The sequence below is a fragment of the Gavia stellata genome, chromosome 2 (assembly GCF_030936135.1).
Source record: "Gavia stellata isolate bGavSte3 chromosome 2, bGavSte3.hap2, whole genome shotgun sequence".
In the NCBI taxonomy this organism is placed as follows: Eukaryota; Metazoa; Chordata; class Aves; order Gaviiformes; family Gaviidae; genus Gavia; species Gavia stellata.
Genome location: NC_082595.1, coordinates 39362161 through 39388906, shown reverse-complemented (window position 1 = coordinate 39388906; position 26746 = coordinate 39362161). Strand labels below are relative to the sequence as shown.

General features: G+C 42.6%; 1 protein-coding gene across 3 annotated transcripts in view; it reads right to left on the bottom strand.

The window, feature by feature from the left end:
- The window catches only part of GRM1 (glutamate metabotropic receptor 1), a 192018-nt gene that overhangs the window by 4424 nt on the left and 160848 nt on the right, over positions 1 to 26746 (bottom strand). The window contains exons 7-9 of one of the 3 annotated variants that reach the window (XM_059828801.1): positions 24487 to 25417; positions 7536 to 7574; positions 6402 to 6462 (exon numbers count right to left, since the gene is read on the bottom strand). In XM_059828801.1, the coding sequence (XP_059684784.1) occupies positions 6402 to 6462; positions 7536 to 7574; positions 24487 to 25417 (1031 nt within the window). Of the gene's footprint in view, positions 1 to 6401; positions 6463 to 7535; positions 7575 to 24486; positions 25418 to 26746 lie in introns of those variants that run through there. The other 2 variants (XM_059828808.1, XM_059828794.1) reach the window with 2 other exon arrangements.

Here is a 26746-nt window from a genome sequence, read left to right as displayed (position 1 = left end):
TAATACATGCATCGATCTTTACAACATACTCTCTGCCTGACTCCAGGACAGTCATTTTCAGATACTTTCAGCTGATGATTATAGACACTAAACAAGCCAGAAAACAACATTAGACCTTAAAAGTTACTTGCAGAAAGTCTTTAAAAGAACTGATGTACCCAAATCTGAGGCTGTGGTGCAAAATACCCCTGCCCAGCTGTAGGACATGCCTACAGCTTGTTAGATGGCTCACTGTTCATTGTTAAGTATCTCCAGCTGTCCAAAATCCTGCTCCTGCTTGTGACTAGGACTGCCTTGACCTAGAGTCCTGCTCCTGCCAGTGCCTGGAGGATCTGACCTTGTTGGCTTCTTTGGAGGAACGTTGAGTCTGAGCACACCACAGCAGGTGGTTCCTCCCCGCACTGCAAGGTCCTTAAGATTTCTTACTTTAGACATTGGACAGAAAAAGTTTCTTTACATCTTAGAGGCTGAATGGTCCTGAGGTGGAAGATGATTGCCCCAGTGGTCTAAGGTAATCTAGTCTGTGCAACTCCCTGATCCTCTCACCAGCGAAGCTATAGCCTGAGACCCAGAGCATAGAGAGTTAGATGAACTTTCAGTCCTGTGTGCCTGAATCTTTGTCTTTTTTGCTTTGAACATTTTATGCATAACAATGCACTGATAAGGTTAACGTTAGGAACTGATGTATTGGGAAATGGCTCTTCATCTGATGTAGTGCTTGTCACTGCCAGACCGAAACAGCTGGAGATTCACTTAGGCAAAGTGTTTGAGAAAGAGCCCTTCCAGTTAAAAAGGAAGGGACATTCCTTGATCTGCAGAGTTCATCCCCTGTTTCATCCCTTTAGGATGCCAGAGTTGTGGTCTGTTATCTTCTTCAAGTGGCCATGAGCTGAGGGAGCATCTTAAGCTTGCTGGGATGAGGGATACAGTCATTTGGGCCATGCCTGGTGGTGTTAGGCAAGATTTGGAACACAGTTTTATGATATAAGGCTGGGTTTTTTTAAAGCAGCAATGGCAATTAACCAGTGGAAGAGGCTATAGGAGACGTGATATATGTTCCCTTTCTTTCATTGTCAGACTGATGCTTTGGCCAGACCTACCGCCTTGTAGTCATTATAGTAACTGAAATGCCACAGCCAATAGGAAGTAATGGGATAACCTAGCTAGGTTATCCTAGGTCCATTCTATGAAGCTAAAACCTTAGGAATGAACATTAAATGCACCCTGAGAAGGGCCTGTCAACTTTGTCAGCAAAAATTAGGTCCAAACCAAACCCTGAACTATATTATCAGCAACCAGACAAGGTCAGTGTCAGGTACTGCCCAGTCAAAAAGTGATGCAGGGGACCCATCCAAAAGCTGTGCATTGGACAAAGCCTTTCAGCCCAAACAGCAGTTGCTGATGGATGCACTCCTAGGGAAGCCAGCAGGGGAATTTCTGCCCTGCCCACAGAAAGGCAGTTAGCCATCCACAAGTGTTCTCCAAACCTGTAGTCATTTAAGAAGCAGTAACAAGCCTGAGCAAAGCTCTGTCCCGCTGCAGCCTCGCTGTTCCCGGGACCCAAACTAACAAGATTAAAATTTAAGGCTAGTACCCGCACTGCACCACATTGCAGGTGCTTTGCTGGTATCCCCGAGGTCTCTTCCATTATAGTCTCCACTTAAGTAAGGCCACTGGGGCATGAAATTTGATTAAGGGACTGAAATGGTTTTAATGCAGGTTAGTGGTATCTGATCTGAGCTACACATAGGCTTTCTAATGTACATCGACCCTATTGATAACTGATTTTTTGCTGATTTTTTTTTTTTTATTTGAAATGTTAATATTACACAGTCTGTAACATGGATGCAGTGTCTACGTCTAGCCTGAGTACCCTGTGATGTGATCCTGATTTCCATCCACAGGGTCCCCAGGTTGGGGTCAGACCCTCGGGACAGGATCAGAGGGTGCCACCACCCCGTCTCTATGCCCTGGTCACCCAGACAGAGAGAGCAGGAGCCAGGAGTGGGGTCACACACTTTACCTTCATGCTACCATGCAACTGGGTTGCTGCTAGGCTCATACCTGGTCCCAGGGGCAGTGAAATACACCCAAATCCAGCAGTTGAGATATAGCCAAATATCCCTAAATAAATAGATTTATTCACTTTGGGACTTAACAAAAACGTATACGTACATAGGCACTTTTATACAACTGTAAATTCAGGGGTCTGGGGAGGTGAGAGAGATGCACACTGCAATGCTTCAGTGTAGTTGAAGTCCTACAACTTTAGTATGTGTCACAGATGTTACTTGCCTAGCTCAACAAAGGTATGAGAATATTACACTGATAATGTGTATAAAGGGCTGACTACTAATTATAGTTACAGTATTAATTTTTAGTCTCATCTGAAATATAGAAGCTACGTCACATTTCAGTCATCCATCTAATTATTATTGAAGAAACTCTGGTTCATCAGTGTGTTTTGTTGTAACAAATTGATTAAAAATAAGTTACTACAAATAATTTGGAGAAATATATTTGCAGAGTTTGCAAAGTGCTTGTGATCTGTTGGCTTTGATATTTTGAAACTGTCCTTAAAAGTGCAAAGCAGTGTTGCAGCTTGCAAATTCTTCATTAAGTATTTTGAAAAAAATATCAAATAGCTACTAATGTGTTGCTTGGAGAAAACAACTTATTCTAATAGATAATACACAGTTCAAGATAATAAACAGTTGTCCCAAATAGCGGCAAATTCTTCCAGTGTTCAAGAAATGAAAATCGGAAACCTGCAAATCAAAGTGAAACTAAAAAGTGCTCTTACTAGTGAAAAAATTTTGAATCTGTTTATTTTGCTGTCATTAATAAGTAAACCCCACCAAATATTCAGAATGAATACATCCTACCGGATCATGTTGGTAATTTTTTTTAAGGATTTTAAAGTTAGTACACGGAAAAAGCATGGTGTAAATCACCATAGATCCTCTGTTATCTATGGAGAAGCACATTTGTGTTATCTGAAGATGTGTCTCATGCTACACATTCGAATAAATATGCATGACGGTGCAGCCAATGACAATTCCTGAACTGAAGCATTTATTCAGGCAGGCTCGAAAAGGAGCACAGTAATAGAACCTGAAAACTGAAAATTGCAATGCGTTGAGCAAAGGGACCTGGAAAGCTTAAGAACACGGGAAGAAAATGATAGAATGAAAATCATTTCGGAAAAGTGTAGGTGGATGCAGCTAAGACAAAATAGTCTGTAGGACTGGAAGGCTGTGAAGATCAACAACCTTCAAAAACCATTGCATCAAAAGAAATACCATGGAAAAAGATCTAGAGCTGCTGTTGAATAAGAAACACTAATTAATAAATTTTGAAGATAATAAAGCCACAAAAAATAGCCCATGAATCCTGTGTTCCCCACTCAGAAGACTACACTAGGGTATGGAGATTAGGAGGTCTTTCCTATGAATGCAATTTAACAGTAATTAAGATGGTTGGAGGTTTGTCCTTGCTTTCTGTAGTCCTCTGTGGTTCTGATGGAAAATGATGTGGGGCACCATGGTTTTTACCAGAAAGATATTGACAAACTGGAAGCTATAGACAGAACAACAACAAAAAAACCATTGGGGACAGAGAAGAGAGTGTGTGAGAGAAAGCTAAAATAGCTGAATGTATTCAGTTTGATGCAACAACCCAGTAACAGATTTCATACATCTGAAAGGCATTAACACTGAGGCTGGAAGGTATTTCACATAGCATCTAGATGCACAACTGAGAGCCCTAGATGAAATTGCAAAAGGGAAAAAATATACTGAAAATCCAGAATATTTCCTAGTCAATAGCTGTACCAGAGCAGGAATAAATTCCTAATAAACTAGTAAAAGCCTGTTGCTCTGGATATTTGCTGCCAGAAAGTGGGCAGCCCTTGCAGAGGTAGCAGTCAATGAGGTCTTTCTCCCACTATAACTTGTCCAATTTTCTGGTATACTTGAGAATTAAATAAACTCCCAACAGTTTAAACAGTGCTCAAAGAGCCATCAGACTTGCCTTAACATGCCAGCATTTTGAGTGCAAACTTAACCCAGTTGCCACAGGAAGCTTAGTCATGAGGGCCCTCGTTTGTAATATACAGCTCTCCCTGATATGCCGCAGTAGATAAAGCAGCTAGTAAAGCTTGTGGGTTTTCTGGGTGTATCTGAAAGTTTCCATGGTAACAAATGTGCAACTTCAGAAGAAAAGAGCCCTGAAACTCAAAGCTGATGTTTCTGAGTTTTTTAATACGACAATCAATTTTTATTATTCTATATTTTCATGATTCTGCATTTCTGACCATCTCTAGGATCATACGGAATGGAGATCAACATTAGCACGATAACCGATGCTAAGTATTGTGTGTAGCAAAGCACAAGAGAGTTTCAAGTCCCTACATCCATTTGCTTGTAACTGGAAGGCGAGGGAAACCATAGTACCCGTGGTGATTTCTAGCATCTTGGGGTAGCAAAGCAGGGCTTCCTCAGGAAAATCCGGACTCGCGAACTGCTGCAGTTCTGGTGACTGAGGCTCAGGCATGAGGCCAGGCAGTGGTGATGGGCATCTGGTGATATGATGGACACATGCCTGCTGCTCAGCCTGGGCTGCACAGCCACAGGGAGCTCAGGCAGCTGGTCGCTGATGGAGGACGGGCCCTTCCCCTGGCCACAGCGCAGCACTGCCAGGCCTCTGAGAGCATCAGCCCTGGCTGGAGGGAGAGGGAAGGCTGACAGGCAGGGACAGGGGGAGAAGCCAAAATAGCAAGCGTCATGCTCAGCAGGTCTGAAAAGCTTCTCTGCTTTTTAAAGTCTTTCTTATCTGTGCAGCTGTCACAAGCATTTGAAGTCCCATCGACTGGCTGGAATCCTACCAGAGGTGTTTCTCAGGAGCTCGTGTGGATGAGGATTTTTTTTTTCCAAATTGAAAAAAAAATCCCAAGCGTTGTCATGCAAAAAGCAGGAGGTTCAGCCTTCCCTGTACTCAGGAGTTTTACAGCTTGTGCCCATGCTTTTTGAATATAGTCTGTTGTTGCATTCCCCTTTCTTTGCCTCCTAATGGTACCCCTGTGTTGGACTCCCATTTCATCATCAGTCTTTCCAGACAATTGGCGGTCTGTGCCCTGGGAATCTGCAGCACTTGTTTGAGATCAGAAAAGAAGGGCATATTGTTGTTGGACTGGAAGCTAATAACAAAATGTTTGTACTGCTCCTTACACTGGCTTCATAAAGTTTGCCTTTCAGCAAATCTGGTTGCTGCACAGACCCTGTAAAACCATCGCATCGTATGTATTTCTTCTGATCTGCGAATCAGAGGGGCAGATTTGATTGAATTAACATCATTGCTACCTGTCCACAAATAGCATAGACTGTCAGAGGCATATACAGGGCTAGAATGCTTTACTGCCGATTAGAGGAGCTGAACAGCATCTCTGGCTGTACAGAGACGGCGCTGCTCAGAATGCTGTGCCAGTGGATCAGAGGCAGCTTTCCACCCAGTCACTGCACAACCTTCCCTGGGGCAGAGAGCAGGACTGTTTCACATCTGCAGTTTATCAGATGGAAACGAGCATCAATCTGTCCTGGAAGAAATGAGGCGAGGCCTTTCTCTTTCTGCAACAGCTAGCATGTTTTCTCCACCGGGTTTGTGTTTGCTCAGAGAGGGCAGTATTTGCACTTCTCGTTTCTGCAGAGCTGAACTTTGCTATTGTTCACTGAATGGAGAACATGCAGAATCTGAACATCTTTCGGAAACTGTAACAGGAAAAAATTCTCTGCTGTTGTTTAAAGATACTTTAGGGCTACTGTTTGTTCCTAGGCCAGATTCTGCTGGTTTTATTTACATGTGCCTGCTCATGATTTCCCTGTTCTGCGAATCCCACCAAACCAGTGTTTTCTGTGTTCCCTCTGCTGGCTCTGCAGCAGCAGTTCACTAACAAGCACAGTTGGCAGGAGCTGTGCACAGCAAAGGTGTCTTGCCATGAGACAGCCACTAGATTGTTGTTTAAAGCACGCAGGATAATGTCATCTCCATGCAAAACTGTAAAAAAGAAAAAAATGTTGGCTAAATGGAAAAAGAAGATAAAATTAGTACAAAAAAGGATGTATTTGCAAAGTTGTAGGCATTTACAAATAAAATTGAAGGCTTTAAAAAATAAAAAAGGTAAAAGCTGCAAAAAAACTATTCAGTGTCCTCTTCACCACATCTGGACCATCAGATTAAGGCATTGTGCGAAACAGGGGACATAAACAAATTTCCCATCTTTAATGGCATGCACCACATTTGTCCCATCATTAGACATGATAAATCAATGAGAAAGAGAAAGCAAGGGGTAAAACCACTCTTTGTCATGCAGCTTCTCTTACACATTCACTGCAGTGTGGGATTTTTCAAAGCTGCACATGTGCCGACGGACACTGGCTGGTGGGCGAGAACTCTGGCTGCCTCTTCCTGAAGATTGAAAAGAAAAAGACACCCAGTGAGTGGTTATACACATGTGCACACATGGTGGCTATACCACTCAATAGGGTGCCTGTCCCTCACCTACGCCTAAGGGTCACTGCGTGATTTTTTTCTCCTCTTTCTCACTGGGCCAGTCACCTTGACTTGCACACAGGTTTCTCCTTGGATCCAGCACGGTACTGTTTAAAATGGGTTCTCATGGTGTTTGTCCCTGCTTCCTCTGCTGAGCCCTGATGCACTTTACATACCAGATGGCAAAGGCTGCTGTGCATCTAGCTGTCAGTGGGACTTCTCCCCTGGTATTCTCAACGCAGGGTGAAATGATGAAAAAGGAGCATCTGCCTTTCACATCTTATTTACAAAAGCATCACCAAAAGGTTTTGTTGGTGGAGTTTTTAATATATACTCAGCTCCTACTTTTTTCTCTGTCTCTTATTCCCCTAATCTGCTTTTCTAAATGTTTCCTTTCTTTTACTTTTGAGCTCTAGCTGAATATTCACTGGCTTTCATTATATGTGATTTCACTGTATGTGCTTCTTTTTTTTCAAGGAAATGTTGGCCTTTTTGAGGTAGGCACAAAATGAATAGTCTCCTAGACGCTCTTATCTGCAATGGTAATTCAAAAAGGGATTGCAGATTGCAGTTTTGGCCATTAATATAAGACAATTTCCACTTCATTTTTCTCCTCTTCCTTACCCTATCAAGAGGATTCAAACTCTCATTTGTCTTCCCCAGTATCAACAAAAATATATACACACACGCGCGTGCTTTGACAAAAATCTCAGGTATTTTTGCACATGGAATGTATCAATGAATTTCTGCAAAAAAATCTGTCATTGTATTGCAAATAAAATGCAAATCAAAATGCAGCATTTCTCCCCATCAAACAATCATACTGCATGCTTGCCAGACTTCTATTTACCTCGAAACAACATTTTCATGGATGGTATGTGCATGTACTACATACTCAGTACAGCTGCTCATGAGCCAAACAAGCCATTCTTCTCACCACGTACTAAAGCACAGGAGCACAGCATGATGTACACAGAATACATGCATACCCATTTTGGAGAGGTAGATGCCTTGAGATGACTTCTGAACTATTATGAATAAAACACAAATAAGACATACTGCTGAGCAATTTTGCAAACCTACTCACTTTGAAGTCTCTAGAATAATTAAATTCCTTACCAGGTGTAATGAGATCTCTGAGATTTGACAATTTAAAGGCGATCATAATTAGGAACTTAGCTACCATGCTCTCTTCCACACCCTATTAAAGTTACAGAGATTATTAAGCTTCTGATTAAAGAGAATACCCAACATTTCTACAGACCTCCAGTTTTCTTCATCTATTGTCAGAATAAAAGCTTTCTACTTTCTCGGCTTGCTTTGTTAAAAGTCAGAAATTAGTAGTTTATTCAGTCCCAGGAGCTAATTTTACAAAACAAGTAGCAACATGCAGTTGATTATCTGAGAGAAAAATCCAGTTCTAAATGTATTTCACACACGTGCAGTGCTGTACACACAATAGAGGGCACACAGCCACGGAGAGCCTTGCTCAAGGACTCTGGAAAAGATGGAAGACTTTTGTTTCAGAGCACTGCTTGGGACCTGGGTCTTTCTGAGTCAACAGGCTTTGCCAGCTACCATCCCTCAGCTACTGCAGTTTGCCGTTGCTTCTGGCTTACTTAGTTGCATCTCTTGTTTCCCCCTCTGTTTTTCTTCTTGTTCAGATATATCGCCGGAGTGAGTTCAGAGCATTTTGCTCTCCAAGGTTTGGGCATCTGTAGGTCTTGTTAAGAAATGCTCCTATGTGAAAGGAAGAAAGAAGCCTGCTTCCTCAGGCAGTCCAAAATGCTTCCTACAATGTTCAAAATACCGTGAAATCTTTCCTTACTGTGGCTGCAGTTGTGCTCGTCATCCAAAATCAAACATAGATATTACATGTAATAGGGTATGCAACCCCCAAATGCCTCACCAGGTTTGCGTTCTGTGGGAGGCTGTTGTTAAAATGCTGCCAAGCTCCATCAAAGCAGTGGTCTGCCTTTTGGTCAAGGTCAAGGGGGGATTCCCGTGTGGTGATATACAGCATATACACTACAGAAATCAGCTCTTAATCTCAAGGTTCATGCTTCAGTAGAATTTGGATTTGGATTTATGGTAAAATTTAGATTTATAGTGTTATGGGAAATGTAGTGCATGTTTTGATTATACTTCAGTGAATTATTTTGCAATTATCAAATTGTTGTCAACTGCATAAATAATAATAAAAGCTTTTGAAGCATTCAATTTGAAGTATCCTTGCAGGCTTGCTTTGTATTACTAGTAGTGTGTGATAATACTGCAGAGCCCTGATTCAGAATTAGTGCCCAGATCTCTGTACCTCTCTCTTTTACTTCTATTTTTAATTACGACAATGTATCCCCTCTTCTTCCTCTGAGCCTTGCAGGCAGTGATGGCACTTCACATACGTTTCTCTGGTTACCAAAAAATTAGGTAGCCTGCCCATGTTTACAATATGAGCGTTAATGAGTCATTTTTGGGGCAGTCTTCTCAAGGGTAATTCCTGCTGAGTGGTTATTTGTATCCTGAGCCCAGAGGCAGGATGGATCTTCTGTGCATTTGAATGAGGAGTTGGCATACCATCATGCAAGTGTCTGAACTGCTTTCTAACAAACCCCTGCATGCAGTAACAGGGAGTCTGGCAGAGGAAGCAGGGTGGCAGGGCAGAGGGTTCCTGAAAGAAGTGGATTAATTGCTTTACTTCATGTTCTTTGAAGCAGAAAAATGCTTCTAGCCAGTCGTTCAGAACAGGGCAGGTAACAGGCCTGTTGAAATCTGCAGTAAGGACTAGAAAGGATCTGAGGGAACAGTCACTCTTGCCACTATTTTTTCTCTTAAGTGTAAATGAATCATCCCACGAGGCAAACAGCTGTGTCAGGATTGTAGGAAAGTGTAAATTGCTATCTGTAATGTTTTATAACTGAACAGCTATGAAACTAGAAACATTCACCTTCTGCTCTGGAATTACTCTCTCTGCTCAACCAAACTCCCCAAACAGACACAAATTGCATTAATCTGTCTGGTGTCAAAGATAACGGAAGCGCAGGACACTGTGTTACCTATCATCTGAAGCCACAGCCAGAGATCCTCCACACTAGACGTTGTCTGAGCTGTAAGAAAAGCTTTCACATTCCCCACAGTCAAAAACATACAGAAAAGCACAGCCCCAGATTTTATACAATCTAATCTGAAACAACTGACCATCAATAACATTAGGAAGAAAGCAAGGTGGGGAGGAAATTCAAGAGAAGTGATGACGGCATCATGCTGATACTTAGAGTGATAGCCCTGAATCATCCCCTAGTTTTTAAGAACTTATGTATAACCCCTAGCTTTAATACAGGAAAGGAGAAGCCTTGTGCCATGTGCCCTGTGGCACACTGCCATCGCATCCTAGAGTAGTTCCTGCTCCAGCATTCAGACTGAGTGCCCTCCGCACTCCCAAGTGAGAGCTCAGCAACACCACAAGCTTTCTAGCCTGCTTTTCACTTCCTTGACCCTCTAGCAGTCTGCAAGGTGACTGGGGAGGTAAGCACACTTGGTATGTAGAACCAGATAAGGAAAGTGCTCAACTAAACACTCATCCCAAATCCTCTTGCCTCTCTAAATCTAGCATCTTCCTAGGCAGAAGCATGTTCATCTTCTGATGTTTGTGTCCTTGAAAGGTCAGGTTTTATGTATGGTTGTCATGGCTGGATCAAAAGATACATACATTAAAAAAAAGCAAGGCCATGTCCTTTTCCTGTAGGAAAAGGCGCTGAATTTTCAATACCTTTTGTATGAGCCAGGATCTGATAGAAGATTTCTGTGATATATTTCATTAAGCCAATAGATAAAGTTGGGAAGATGGACAGGTTTTCAGTACAAATTCATTTTTAAAACACAAGTCCTGAATTTCAAGCTAAGTGATGGTTGGAAATAATTGCTCTGAGTTTTAACTTGATTATGCTAATCAATGGCACAGTGGCAGTTTTTGGAGAGAAAGAAATCATTAAAGGCTGTGGAGCAAAGATCACTGCAAGTAGGAGGGAGGTTATAGGGTCATTCACACTTGCCAGGCAGAGTGAGACATACAGATGATTATCACTCATGGAGGACAGAGAAGCAGGAGGGATTTCACAACACAACCTCTCTGTCAAGGTGTGAGCATCTGCCGAAGAGGACAGAAGGGTCATAGTCACCAAGGAGAACATAGTCCCAGTAGGATGCCCAGAAAGACCAAGCACTGAGCTGCCTGGTGGAGACAGAGCTGAGCCTGCACTTCAGGTCACCCCAGGCCAGCGGGAGCCAGCTGTGCGCCCAGGGGAGCTCTCCAGCCCTCCCCAGCTGCTCCCTCCTGCTGCTCCACCAGCCCCTCTGCCCCAGCACAACCCTTGGTGCAATTGCTCAATCAACTGGCAGGGAATGATAGGGACAACTAATCTGGGTCACAGCTAAGCCAGAAAAAGAAAGGAAAAAAAAAAATTATCAGTTCCTCACTCCAGTTCACAGCATGGCCATCCAGGCTCTTGTCCCTGCCTAAGTGAAGGGACAGCACAGGGTAAGGGAAGGCTTTGAGTGTCATTTCTGGCTTAGGGCAGCTTAAAGCATTTGTGGATTTGTGGATTTACAGGCTATGATAGCCCAAAGTAGCCGCGGGCTGTCCAGAATGGTGGCAGGAGATATTTTTGAGATAACTTACATAACCCTAAGGATTAAAGAATGTGTATAACTTAGGTTTCAGAGAATATGAGAAGGTAAAGGAGAAAGGACTGCTCACTGAGTGGTGAGTACAGAGATCCCTGGGGATTTGCACTCCACGGGAGCCTGTACTGCCCACACGCGTGAGCTCCCACTGCATACACATGTGAGCCCCCACTACGCACCCATGTGAGCTCCCACTACATGCCCTTCAGCCCACGCTGCGCACACGCGAGCTCCCGAGGACCCTTGCAGAGCTGCTGGGTTGCCCTTGCATGCTCACAGCGTTAACCTGCTACTTGGGGCACGCGCGAGAGCTGGTGGCAGTGCGGGTTAGCGCCGGCTGGCCCAGCCCTCGCAGCCCACGGCTCGGCGGGGTTAACACCACTCACACGCTTAATCTGCTCGCTGGGCATTTTTTGCAGTCATCTGTGCTGCTGCAGGTACGCTTTCAAGCGTGGCCCCTTGTCAGTCCTTGTCAGTCTGCTCAAGGTAGATAATCCTCCCAGTCTCTGGGATTTGCTTTTTTGTTGTTGTTTGGTTGTTTTTTGGGTATTTTGCTGCTGGCTGGCTGGTTAGTTGGCTGGTTTGGGAACTTTGGGATGCAAAAAAATGAGTAATGATGTGGAGTAAGTCCCAATTTCCAGACAATGCTTGATCTGGGAATGCAAGGCTTGCAAGCCAGCCAAAACGGGCTGAACTGAACTATCTGAAATGATCCAGCTTGTGCCATGAAAATAATTGGCTAGAAGAGAAAATAAAAAGACATTTTTCCATGGAAGTAGAGGGGAAGACTAACAAGAGCTTGAAATAAGAAAGCAACAAGAGCAGAATTTCCTGGCTTTAACACACTAAGGATGAGGAAAGATTAATAGTTTGCAAACACCATGCTGAATAAAGAGAAAGAGGGTATACAAGCCAGAAGGTGGCTTGCAGATGGGCATTTAAACTGAGCCTGTGATTCTCTGGGGATACTTGGGACAGATCAGACTGAAACTGCAAACACCAGCAAACCATCTACTAGTGAGGAGCTGCGAGAATCAGATCAGAGGCACTTGTTTTGCTAGAGTTTAAGATCAGCCTTGACATCTCCAGCTGTGGTGCTGCAACAAAGCTGAGATAATCTAATGATTTGCTGCTGAAAGGGACAACTCTCACCCCTGTTCCCCAAACCAGGGGCAGCAGGGACAGCTTCTCTGGTGCTGACATTAATGTTTATCTGACCTTGAGATCTGGCTCAGGGACAATCCAGCAGACAAGAATTCACTTTTTTTCTTTTTTTTCTCTCTGTAAGGTTAATTTTACAGGGTGGAAGAAAAACATATCCTGCACGCCACAAAAGAACAACCACAGAGCAGAGAAGGGGAACAGCTTAAGAAGAGATAACTGAACCACTAAGCTAGAAATGGTAAATTGTTTATAATGCAGTAATAAGAAACCTGGAGCTTTTCGTTTTCAAGTGGGCTTTAAAGTGACAAATTGTGTGATTACTTCTAGCCTGCACAATTTTTTGCTGTTTACAGTGATAATGCCTTTTAACCTATGCTTGTCAGGCGTGGGAGGCTGAATGCCAGAGCACATATATGCTCTGAAGAATTAGCTGACTTGTTATTTCAAAATTAAATAGTCTTTAACAACTTTAGTGTGGAGGCAGATGTTCTATTGATACAATATACTTTCCTTTTCAACCCACACTTAAAGTGATTGTCGCACTGGCATAACCACTCTGGCAACGCAGAGAACATAACTTCTGTCGTTAGCCATGATTTTTAGTGACTCTTTGACAGTGGATGTCTTCTGTGTGGACATTAAATCTGTCATAGTCTGTTCTGCAGAATTCCAGACCTGGGTCTGGAAACCCCAAACAAAGATCTGGCAATGCTGATTTTGCCCATTCCGAGTCCTTGGGGCACAGAGCAAAGAACTGGAAGAACAGGGGAGAATGTGGTCAGATCTCTGCTCTGGGTGTGAATGGTACTCAGTGCATTTGGGACAGGTGGAAAACAGTATCAGAAGACCAGTGAAAAAAGCTTCAAACCATACTAGCTAAAAAAAAATCAAAGTCAAGCAGGAAGCAAAGACGAAGATTTTGAAATTCCTCACTCTTCCCTTTACAAACTCTTAAATCACCATAGACAAAAATAAAGACAAGAAAGAAAGTTGCTTCATTACAAGTATCTGTGGGAGAGGTGTTTAGCAAAGACTACGTCCAGATTTTGGACTGAGTAGTGCACCAGAAGTTAGCTTCTGCTTTGCCACACATCGTATCCAGCACCAGTCTCTGCATCTTCTTCTGTGTTCTAGGAAAGTAGTCTGAAAAATGGAAAAATTAGGATGGCATTAAATGTTGTAGGAGGTAGTACAGGTGTTTGTAAGTGAATGTGCCTGAATTTTGGGGTATTTTAAGAAAAATGGGCTTGTGCAGGTGCCTGACTAGTGTTCTTGTCCTGTCCCTGTAATAACTGGAACTCAGCTGCTGATGATGGTAAGGCACAAAGGTGTGCAGGCTGTGGTTTCACAAAGGCTAGTGCAGTCAGCAGTGGTTCATGCTGTTGAGGCATATGTAAGCTGAAACTGCTTGACTTCTGTTTCCAAAGTTCAGTAAAAATCCCATTGTCAAAAATACTCCCAGCTCTAGGAGCACAAATAGTCGGGGGGGAGGAGCTAACCTGAGCTACTGCTGGCGAGAAATTTTTTCAAATCCTTCCTTAGGATAGGTAAGAACTGTGGAGAGCATTCCCAAATTACAGTGATGATATAAGTCAGAATAGTCAGGTCTTTGTGCCTTCCTGACAGCAGGCATCATCCTGACAAATTTGCTTTGAAACACATTACTCGAATACTGTGTTCAGTTTTCGGCCCCTCACTACAAGAAGAACATTGAGATGCTGGAGTGTCCAGAGAAGGGCGACGAAGCTGGTGAGGGGTCTGGAGCACAAGTCTTATGAGGAGCGGCTGAGGGAACTGGGGTTGTTCAGTCTGGAGAAGAGGAGGCTGAGGGGAGACCTTATCGCTCTCTACAACTACCTGAAAGGGGGTTGCAGAGAGGTGGGTGTTGGTCTCTTCTCCCAAGTGACTAGCGACAGGACAAGAGGAAATGGCCTCAAGTTGCGCTAAGGTAGGTTCAGGCTGGATATTAGGAAAAATTTCTGTACTGAGAGAGTGGTGACACACTGGAATAAGCTGCCCAGGGAGGTGGTGGAGTCACCGTCACTGGAGGTGTTCAAGGAACGTGTGGACGAGGCATTGTGGGACATGATTTAATGGACATGGTGGTGTTAGTTGATGGTTGGACTTAATGATCTTACAGGTCTTTTCCAACCTTAGTGATTCTGTGATTCTGTGAACTGACAGAGCAATGTGAGGGCCTCTTCCCACACCAAACAAAACATATGTGCTAGTGTAATTCACCAAGGGCTTCCAAGGTATTTCTCTAATGAAACATAGAGCAATACTGGACTGAGACTAACACTGTCAGGATAAAACCCTGCTCAGACAATTTAATTTCTAACAGGATGGAAAACCATACATGCCTACAGTCTCGTAACAGAGATGGACCATCTTCTTTCTCTGGGGGTGTGATTCGCCTATGAATTACAGAGTCTTGCTAAAAATCAGGTGCTCTGTCAGCATGTGTTTGCAGCATCTGCAGTTTGACTTGCAGTGTTTTGTTTTCTGGGGCATCCCTGAGCAAAAGGGAGTGCTCATTGCAGGCAGGGCTAAGCTCAGTGGACAAGCCAGAATGTGAGATGCCTTTCACATCAGTGAAAGAGGTGACATCCAAGACTGCTGTCCTGTTCTTGGGCTCTTATGTGCTTGTGTGTCCCTAAGCATGGAAAAGGATTAAATAAATTAGCAGTAGTTCTGCATTTCACCTTAGTAACTTTGCACTGAATTGCTGGGATGAATCAAGAATATTTTTCAGACTACATCTTAATTTGAAGGAAAAACCAAACCCCTGTATTAACTCTATATAGATGTGTATAGTGCTTGTGCTGTTTTATAGCCTTATCCTTATATAGAGAATATCAGAGATCCAGATATCCTTCAGTACCCACATTTTGTTCACCTCTAAATTAGCTCAAAGATGTGTGGAATCAGAAGGTGGCTCAGAGATCCCTGCAGAATAAACACTTGCAGAATATCCTGTGTATTTATTCTACCAACTATTTGTACATGAAGTATCATGTGTTCATGAAATATCACAGCTCTGTTTGCTTCTGCTGAGGGGAGGTGAATAACTCAGGCACAGAGCTGAAACATCACACCTTTGAGGACAGGGAGGAGTTAAAATGCATTCTTGACTTAAAAAAATCTTAAAGTACCCTCTAGGAGACTTGTATTTTAGTTCTTTATTCCATTTCCATTTTAAAATGCTGAATTAAATAAACAAATGGCTGTTATGCATTTTAAAATTATATTTCAGACCACTCCCCCATATATATATGGTGTGCTGGGTTTTTTTTCCTAAGTATGTGCTTATGAGAGTTGGAGTCTAACTTCTATATGTAATATAGGGAAATAGCCAGGTTTCTAGGTGCCTATCTGGATGCCTATTTATCTGGATACCTATTTATTTACCTTAAACTCTTAAAAGGAGAAGATTTCTTCCTTATTTTTCTCACAGAGACAATTCCAACCAAAACAGTGTGAGATTATGGTGCTAAGCAGATAAACATAATTTGCTTATACCTACATGCAAACGCAGTTGTTTGTATCACTCACTGTTGAGCTGGTGTATTTTTGTAGCATCCTAACTGGATTGTTATGACTACCTTTCAGAATAAAAATTCAATAAATAATATATACAAATACAAAAATACAAGGAAATGTAATAACTGATCCAGTCAAGCAAGAAATTAAATTACAAGTGATGTCCTTATTCCTGTGTTTTATGCCAAGAAAGATACTAGCCTTCCCTGGGATTTCTGTAGTATTGCCTTTGCTTCCCTTCAGTCAGGAAGCAGAGACTGTGGTACATAACTGTAAAGCTCCTCTCTGATGTGATTGTGTATCTATGCATCAATGCATTTAAGTATTGAGATTCATTATACAAAGCTGCCTGGTGGTACAGCAGTGCCTGTAAGTAAAACAGCATTTCATGATTCAGCATCTTGACAGAAGCAAAACAAGAGAAGGAGTTGTGAAGCGAAGTTCTCCAAGAGTCCTTTGGTAAGTACCAGGGAGCACTCAGAGACCATTCCTTGGGTTTATGTGCTGCCAAATCCCTTGAGAGAACGGAGTTGTGAATGTCCATGAAAAGAAAGTATCAAAACTGCCCTGGACTGGCAACTTCTGAGAAAGGGAGGAAATTACATAAAACCTTACACAACAGCCCTTTCACCTAAAGGGACCATCCAAATAAAATGTGGCTGTGACTGGTGACAAAGAAGCAGAACTCTGGATGGGAGCCCAGATGCAGGTACTGTGCCCTGTAAACTAATGCAGTATAACTGGGGTTTTGCCTGAGGGGGGTTTATCCCCACTGCTCTTACTGGGAGGCCACTGCAGAACCTCATTGCTTTTCTTATTTATTTCTCTTAAACGTAGTCTCAGGCAGCCTCTGTTTGGTCAGAGAGGAAAACCCAGAGGAATAAGGCTAAACTGCCAGATCTCTTGGCTTGTACTTAACGACAATTGTCCCAACCATATTGTGTATCTGTCCCTGCCCCTTCTCCTCAGCTTGCCCTAGGAGTAACATGTGATTTGTTATGCATGTGCTGGGACTCCCTTTAGCTGGGATAATTTGCAAGGAAAACTTACAGTGCTTTATGCAGCCTTGCCCCTTATTTCTCATTAGATAGAAAAAGTAAATTCTCTATCTCCAGACTGGTTATGCTGCACATATATACACAGATACACAATTTGGTATACAATTTGGAATACACATTTACCATGCCTGGTTTTTAAATAAATATGATTTTTAGTGTTCATTTACATCACTAGAAAGAATGTAAGTGTGGAAGTGACATCTCAGATTTATTTGTCACCTATTCTGTGCGTTTTCAGATGCATGGGACAGAACTACATAGTATCTATTAAAGTGAATGCAAATTTAAGGCTAAAAAGACAATATCAGATATAACTACATAGCTCAAATTCAATGGACAACCCTGCAGCAGGGCTAGAAGAGATTGCTCTTGGATTATTAAGTTTCAGACTCCCTTATTTGTGTTTCTTTCCAATTCTTTAACATCAATTGTAGGAGTCCCTTTGGAAACATGTAATTGTCTTTGGGGAGTTTTAAATATTCACTTTAATCACTATACTGACAAGAACTGAACAGCTTGACTGAGTTTGTTGGATTTTCTTATTTGAAATTCACATCACATACACGAGAGAACCGAGTAAGAGCTGTTACCTGTCACAGTGCTATGTGTCTACACAATCATTAATGGCTTAAGCCCGGTAAATAGCCCAGCAAAGCCAGCAAATATACCAGCCGCTGAGAGAGATATGTTTGGCATTAAAATCTTCAACTGTCTCTGTGGGCATACAAGATGCTTTCCCAAAAATGCACTGCAACCTCAGAAAATGGTGAAGGACTACACTGCATACAGAAGCTAGGCAAACGCCAGGGAGCTCTGCGATGGGGAGATGAGTCGGGCCAGAGCAGGGTGCCACCTGTCTTGCCTGTGACAGCTGTGGCACCAGGGAACCACGCCAGAGCTGCCACAGCTCCGTCTGCACTGTGAAGGAAGCAGACTCCTCCGTGATATGCCCTGGGTGGGATGCAACAGGGAACCAAATGCCCTGTGGTTGTGGAGCCCCGTGCCCTGCCAGGGAGCCGAGACCCACACAGCCACAGACCAGCACAGCACTCTACACCCCATGGTGCCACTGCTCTACAGAGTCAGCACTGAAAAGAGGGCCTGGACATCAACATTTTATTGCTAGGTTGCTGGAGAGAGCACACATACGACAAATAAATCATTTAAATAAACAACCTAACCTGTCCTGTATAATTTTTCCCAGTATCTTTTTTTTTTTTTAATCTTTGTATTAATTCCCACTTGCAGGCACTTACAACCTTTCTGCTGTTTCAAAATTCTATTCTGTAATGCACCTTCCCCTCTGGGGTAATCCTCAGCAGGACAGCTGTGCAGGCCCAGCAGGTTTAAAGGACTGCTTGAAAGTGCCTCAGAATTTGGTATTTTCCAAGGTCTGTAACGGTAAGAATAAAGGGCTGTCTTATTGTGTATGCAATGCGACTACGGGACATGAGAAGTTTACGCACTGCATCAATTTTCTAAATTGCAAAGCAAGCTAGCCTACCATTTCCTATTAGATTCAGCGATTGTCTCTATACTGGTTTGGCAATGCTGTAAGAAGATAAAACTACACCAGACAGCAATCTGTACAACAAGCATTTAAAGATGATTCTTACATGCTGCAGGCTAGGTGACACAATTTAGGATGACAGATAATACTTAAATATATTGTAGACTTCTCGGATTGGGCTTGTGTCCTGAAGTACAGGAGTTTAACAATATATTCTCTTTTATAGGAGAAGGTACAATGGTGACCAGTTATTATTAATCCTCCTTGCACTTTCCACTAAATCTTCCTGTTTCATATCTTTTGATGCATTTTAGCCAGACAGAGTGAAATATTCCCTGTGCAGCTGTTCCAGGTTGAGATTGGTTTTGTTCCATTTCACACACTTTAACCTGCAGAGGTCAGGACAAAAGCCATTGTTCTTACTTACATTAGAAGTGTTTCCATGTCTCCTGTTCACACTTCTCTCCCCTCCCCCCTTGCCTCCATAACCCCCTGCTTAAAGATAGCATATTGACTGCATGGAGTAGTAACATGAGAGCGAGAAGAGGGAATATGCCTGAACATCTCTTCCTATGATGAGGCACTCAAGTTGGATCACGTGAGAGGCTGTAAAAGGTCTGCATTTGTATGACTGGAACTGAACATGCTGCACATTTACTCTCTGTTTTTGGAAGCTCCAACTCTTGCCATGCTGCACTGTGCATTTGCCTCCTCCCACCACCATGAAAAAACAGTGAAACAAAATGTCCTGCCTTCTGGACGTACTTATGCTAAGATTCCCCTCACTGCGTGTCTGTGGGAGGCTTTGAAAATGAAGGCACTGAGGACCCCAAAAGCCTTTGTGGACTGTGAGTCGCCAAGAGAAATGAGTACCACAAAAACACGGCGTGTCAGCACAGCCTGCTCAAGATGAAATGTCAACTCAGCAAGTCAGTTTAAAGAGAAAGAGTAACTTAAGAATACCTGGAGATAATTTTATAACTGGCAAGACAAAAAAGCAGATGGTTCCTTAAGCCTTGGTAAGGGAACAGACACATGTTGCTAGAGGTAACTGAGAAACCTGATTCCCAGCTAAAAAGCTGTATATAGGGACCCAGTACAGTGGGAGAGAGGGTGAAGAACAGGATCAGACTCCTGTAAAGGAAGCAGGGAGAACATACTAGGGGGTGTTGGATTGCCCAACCCTTTTTATTGGGGTAAAAAAAGCCATTTTGAGAGATCCTTGGTCCAGGTGACTGCCTGGACACTGCTTAGAGTGGATGCCTGTGAGAGCAGCCTAGAGGCATGGCCTGCCAAAACATGTTAAAAAGATAAATAAAATGTACATGTTTGGAAATATTTAAAAACAGTCATTCATTTCTGAGGGCAGAGAGCTGGGGGGAAAATAACTGAATGCAAATATATTACAAGGGGGAAAGCAGGTAGCTTGCGCACTGATGTGGAGTCCTGGCCACTCAGTAAGTCTTGCTGTTGGCCTTTTCATTAACTCAAATTTTGCTACACAGCTTATGTTGACAACTAAATCCTTACCTGCTCTGATTGAAAATGCACTAAAATGGTGTTCAGACCTGGGGTCTCAACCATAAATTTAAAGTTATTTATACATGAAGTCTAAGGCAGCAGCTAAGCATCACCGCCAAACCTGGAGCTCATTACCCAAAGATGCACAACGAACTTATCCCCTGTGGTCCCCTCTGCAACACTGATTCTTCTCATGCCACTGCAGCCTGCAAGAAGTGGGAGTGGGGTGTGGGAGAATAGGTGAGCCTTGCTGCCTGGCTCAAGCATTATTTGAATTATGCGTGTGGACTATAGAAAAGCAACACAACAGACCTGCAGGCTGCAGGCCTGGCTCCAGCTTCTTGCACATTGAATAGGGTCTATTTGAAGCAATGGTTGGAGAAGGTGTTTCCTGAACCCTTCTCAAGAACAGAATCTTCAATGTCTCTGGTTATTTTTTCTCCACGTAGTACAGAAAGGAACATTGCTTCCTCAGGGAAGCAATTGCACAGGCATTGTACAGGAGTGCTGCTCTTCATGCTGATTGACCCTCGTAGACCAAAGTAACATTTGTGATCAAGAACAAAGCTAATGATCATAACAAGATCCATATCCAAAAGTTACAATATTACAGTTGGAAAAAAACCACCACATTGAAAAGGCTCCCTAAAAATGCTGCTATGTCTTCATCCTGTACAGCCAGGATCTCATAATGTCATCAAGCAGCAAACTCTAACAATAAATGTCCCCCCAAAGTTTCAATAAAAGCAGCAGATATCACTCTCTCTCAATCTCTCCTGATGGAACTGTTCCATTTTGTATAAATATTTAAATATTGATTTGACAAGAGGGAGAGACTGACAGTAGCTCGGTACTGAAGCAGTCACGAGGGATCTCACAGACCCTGATTCAAGTTCTCTCATGGAATAATATAAAGTATTTCTCTAGGGTTCACATCAGGATTTTTTTCTCTCTTCCAGGACACATTGCTGGTCAAGAACAGAGAGAAAGGAGGAGGCTTGCCCTAGAACGGTGCGTAGTCCAGTTATAGGGCATTCACCTGCGAAGTGAAGGAGATGCTCTTAACCTAAGTGAGTGCCTTAACTAATGGTTGTTGGGGTAAAGTTCCCTCACACTTTCCCAATGCCTTCATCCCTCTGTGGGAAAAAAAGAAAGTGCCCCTGGCCCAGAGAGGATCCCTTCCATCAAAGCCCAATTCTATGAAACATTTTGAGAGGCCAGAATTTTCTCATGGAAAACATATTCCACTGGAGAGTTCCCAACCAGCTCTATTTAAAACAGTGTTGGCTGTAATTGCTCATAGTTTAGTTCCACTGAATAAGATAGAATTCAAACCCTCATGATTGCACATAACATCTTTAGAGTGCAAGAGATCGGTAAAGGCAGCGTGCTGTGTTATTTAAGTGAAGACCAGTGTTACTAAACAATTTATTTTCATTGAAACTCTGTTGGTAATGCAGTTGAGACGGCCATTTTTCAAGAGGATCTTCTGACCTCTGTATCAGTACCAGATGTAGCTGAAGGTTTTGAATTGACTAATAGATCCTGTGTTAATAGACTTCCCTGGTTAATTCTTTTGCTCTACTTTAGGAAGGAGAAAGGAAGAGTGGATTGGCTTACTTTAGTCCCCAAGCTATACTAGTTAAACTAACAGCACAACATTGTATGTGAGCGCTTTATCAAGGCTTATACAAGTTTGACTTGCCCTTGTAAATGCAAACTAGTTTCCATTTTTAAAACTAACTCAATTTAACTTTATATCTGCACACCAATTTAATTTAGATGGATGCCACTTTTCTGTTTACGAAATGGAATTCACTGGATTAGCAGAAGAGAGGTTTGATGCAGACAGGAAAAGAGAGATGAAAATTGAAAAATAGAAAAAGAAAAACAAGCTAGGAAGAGAGAGGAGAGATGACAAGAAAATGGATGGAAAGTCGTTGTAAGACAGCTGGAAAAGAAATCTTTCGAGTGAAGCAGTGCTGGCCACTTACAGACAGAAAAATGTGGCCATAGGGAGGGACAATTATAGAATCAAGAAGCAGAGCAACATACTCAGGATCTGAATTACTGAAAAACTGGCAAATAAATCCCAGATTTTGATAGGAAATGAAAAAAACATTGAAAATCAGCCTGGAGACAATTTCTGTGGACATTAAGCATGTTCCAGTAGTTTCAAGTCCTGTTTCAGGAAGGACCTGACTACACATCTGAGTTATCTAGGTGCTTCAGAGGCTCCACCAAGTTCTATTTTTTCCTTCTTGGTTTCCTCAGTGACTCACACTTCTTTATCCGTGCCAGCGCAATGTCCTCACAAGCTTTGCAATGGACTCTGCTAGGAGCTAAAATACCCTCCAAAGCCCTGAAATGGCTTTTTGTGTTGTCTTGTGACTTTATTTCCAAAGCTGCGTGTTTGTATACTACTCTACTTTCAGTTCTTCATGCCCATGTAGAGAGAGGTATGCTGTCGTTCTCCATCAGCAAGCCTAGCATACCTCCACATCTGTGCTGGTTTAGGTGAAGAACATAGCAGTAACTGCACAAGAGGTTTAGGTCAGAAGTTGGGATTTTGCTGTATAAAAGATCTGGAGGTTTGACCTGACACAAAAAAGCATATTAACTAGGTGTTGAGCTTTTGGTTTAGAAGAGCACCTTAAAACTCTGTAGGGCATTTTTGCTTCATACCACTCACACAGGCTCAACAGAGAGGTCAAGAAAATCTTATTAAAATTATGCAACAAACAAATTGCTAAAAAGCTCAGGTAAGCCCTGTTGATTTTTAAGGTGACAATGCTGGGGGTGAAGCTCATTTTTTGAACAGGATGAAGTATTTTCTCTTATTATGAACTGTATTCTAAATATATTGCATTTGGATCTTTTAAAGTACAATTTTTTTGGTGAAAGTGGACGAACAGTAAGCACAACAAAGAATTAATTATTAAATTTCTCATGATCTAAAATACGCAATAGTCCTTTTTTTTGTCAGACATCATCTTAAAGATACCAACAGCGTTAGCCAGAGACCACGCTGCAGAGACACCACACTAGTTTCTTACAGACATGTAAGAGCCCATCCAACTTCCATAGAGTCAGAGGAAGCTGGATCAGGCTCCATCTTTCTATTTGCATGGAATTCAAGCTCTCGCACTACAGAGATTTTTGGCCATGTCCCTGCATGGGAGGTCCCAGGGCTGCCTGCCGCTCCCAGCTCCCTCTCTGTCTAGCTCTGGAGCTGGCGGTCTTATCATGGCCTCCGTGGCACACTGAGCTGTGTATTTCAGTTACTTATGTCTCCGTTCCCTTCTGTTCCGACAGTCTGTCTGGCAACAAAATAAAAAGTATTGAAGTAGCATAAAGGCAAAATTGATCACAGCATGTGTTTTCTATGGTATTACCTCCATCCTTATCCCTTCCATCTCCAGGACATACGAAAATGGTTCTTATGCAAACTGAATCAAAACCAACTTGAGTGACTCAAAAAAACCTACAGGTCCCAAAGAGCTGGAAATTAACTGAATTTTAATTCTATCAGGAAGCTCAGAAATGTAAACCTCACTGGTTCTTTGTTATTTTGATAACTTTTTAATTGGGACAAAAATAATCTAAGCTCATGTCTAGCCCTATGGTACTTCTTTAAAGATTAAAAAGCAATAAGATGACAAAAAATGCAAATGTAGAGACAGGTGCTCACAGGGAGATGCTGTCTGAAGTAACAGTTCTCTCTCCCCCCTCTGCTGCAGCTGCGTTGCTTTTAATTATTAGCAAGGAAAATAACAGTTTCAATAGATGTGGTTGCAAGTTCATTTTCACCATCAGTTGACTTCTTCAACTTTCACACCAATACTGGGTTTGAGAACATGGACAAGTTTACAGTAATGATGATTAAGAGTATTGCTCATAATTCTGAATATTAAGTAGAGCATAGGGATAGCATGAAGGGTGCTTTTGGATCACAATCATGAGGACTGTCACAAAACACTACCATAAAAACTAATGTTCAGTCCCCAGGTTTCACGCACATATCCCAGTGGCCTTAGACAAGTACATGTGATTTACAACCACTCAGACATGTATTTCTGGTCCCCTTTCCCAAAAGACAACAATAGCACCTCAGTTTGAACACAATGCAGAGCAATTGCACATAGGGGTTTGAGATCCCCATCACATGCACGGAGAGATGGGACAAGCTGCAAATGGAGCTTGGTTACTCTGCCAACTGCCTGACCTGCCCCAGAAGTAGAGGGAGTTGTGTACAGGGCTGCCTTTAGAGCAGGAGAGAAAATAAGAAGCAACACGTCAATATCCATCTGAGGCTTACATCTAAAGGATCATTTCCACTTTTCTGCTACACATGAGATGAAAAACTGTTACATACCTTACTATTCAGCAGACTATGGTCAACCAAGATATTATGGCAAAGAGGGACATACACAGATAGATGTGTACCTGCAGTCAATCACTTACTTTGGATTTCCAGCCCCTGGCTTCTTTCTCCGGAATATGTTGAGGAAAGTGTTGGACTTGCAAGGTGCCTTGCCATCTCCGACATGCATACGCACCACATCTGAGGTGGTGAAGGCACTGCGGACGTTCCTCTCAGGCTTGGCTATGATGATGTACATCTTAGGAGTGAACATGCACCCCAGCGCCACTGTCACGCTCAGGCTCACTGCAAAGCAGGTGGTGATAATCTTGTAGTTGCTCCCAAAATAGATAGGCACAAAGGCCAGCCAGATGATACAAGTGGTGTACATGGTGAATGCAATGTACTTGGCCTCATTGAAATTGGCAGGCACATTGCGAGTCTTGAAGGCATAGTATGTGCAGCTCATGATGAGGAGTCCATTGTAGCCCACAGGAGCTACGACGCCTAGGTTGCTGGTGTTGCAGATAAGGTAAACTTCCTTAATGCTGGGGTAGGAGAGGATGGGCATCGGGGGCTCCAGGATGATCAGCGTGATCACCAGTGTCAGCTGCACGCTGATCAAAATGGAGGCAATGACCACTTGGGCCCACGCGCTCATGAAACGTGGCTTGCGGGTACAGATCTTCTTTTTGCTGCCTGCCAGGATGCGTGCAATGCGGTTGGTTTTGGTCACAAGGGCAGAATAACACATGGCAGAGGAGAGACCCACCAGAAGGCGCTGGAGGTAGCAGGATGTCGTGGTGGGTTTAGCTATAAGGGTGAAAGGGCAGACATAACCCAGAAAGATGCCAGCAAGGATAATGTAGCAGAGCTCCCGGCTGGAGGATTTGACAACAGGGGTGTCCCTGTAGAGCACAAAGATAAGGGTGACAAACATGGTGACCAGGATGCCCAGGCAGGAGAAGACCACAGCCACAATAGACTCTATATTGCTCCACTGGAGGTACTTTACAGGGATGGGTTCACAGCCTGCAATGTACAGAAAAGAAACAGTGTTAGAAAGGTAGCTGCTTGAAGGAGGAACTTTTTTTTCTGGCTCCCAATATAATCCAAACATTAGCTTATGCCTATGTGCCATGAATTGTTAAAACCATTTTACAAAGGAATGAACTGCAGTGTGGAAAAGTTTGGGTGAAATATGTTCAAAAAACAGCCATCATTTTTGGGTGTCCCAAACATTTGATCATGACGCTACATAGGGATATGAGATTTGGAAAATTTTTTGTAATTTTTCTTGAGATACCTGCTGACAAGCCCAGCATAACAAAGGCAGAGCTGGGAACAGAACCCAGACAAACTCATTTCAGCAGGGAAAGGATTGTTACAAATCAGAATGGGTAGCTTTTTGACCTTCTCAGACTAACTTATTTCATTCTTTATCAAAATCACTATAACTTCACCCGCTACATTTTTGTAAGGGTGATTTTATAAATAATAGAAATTAATTAGAGCTCTATGGGCAGAAAAACGGTAATAAATACAAAGTGGTAATGGAACTGCACCATAGATACTGTACCTTCTTAGTGTATTTCTGCTTTTTTTCTCTTAACATTACCTTATTCTCATTTTGTCAAACACTCTGCTCATTGTTTTTCTACTAAATAATGTAATTCAATTCTTATGGAAAAGTCAAACCCACAAAATATGCATGCCTTCAAAAAATAACTGGAAAGGCTCTCCTTTATGACTACTACAGATGTGCAAACATAGGTATTGCTTAAGATGGTACTTAACTGCTCTCTCCCGCACTCAAGTTAAAGGAGTCTCTGGCTACCTTCCTCACTGTGCTGAAGATGTAACACCAGCAATAACATTACAGAGAAAATAAACTCCTCTGTGTTAATAGGATGTTATGGTTGTGAAGCTGAATTGCTGAAAACCTTCATTCTGGCATTTCCTAATTTCTCTTCTTGACTTAATAGTGCCATAATACTTTTAAGATGTTTCTGTATCCCAAGATAAGTATCCATGGCCTCTTTTGTCCTCCTTTCTGTCCTCCTCCAGTTTCCCTTGGAATCAAGCTCATCTTTTGTGACTTTCCCCCACCTCTCAAGTATCTTTCCTCCCAGTCCCTCACCATCCCTGTCTCAGTTCCCCTTCCAGCTCAGTATTTTCCTAGCCAGTCACCTCTCCACCCAGATGTCTCCATTACGAACACTGCTGGCCCAGCTTTTCATATCCTGGACTGGCTGCTCCTCACCTCTGCCTGTCTGGGTTGTTGGATGCAGCTGAGAAGAGCAGGGAAAAGGCAGTGGTGTCAGCAATCTTGTAAGAGAGGTATTTTTTTCTTCTCAGTTT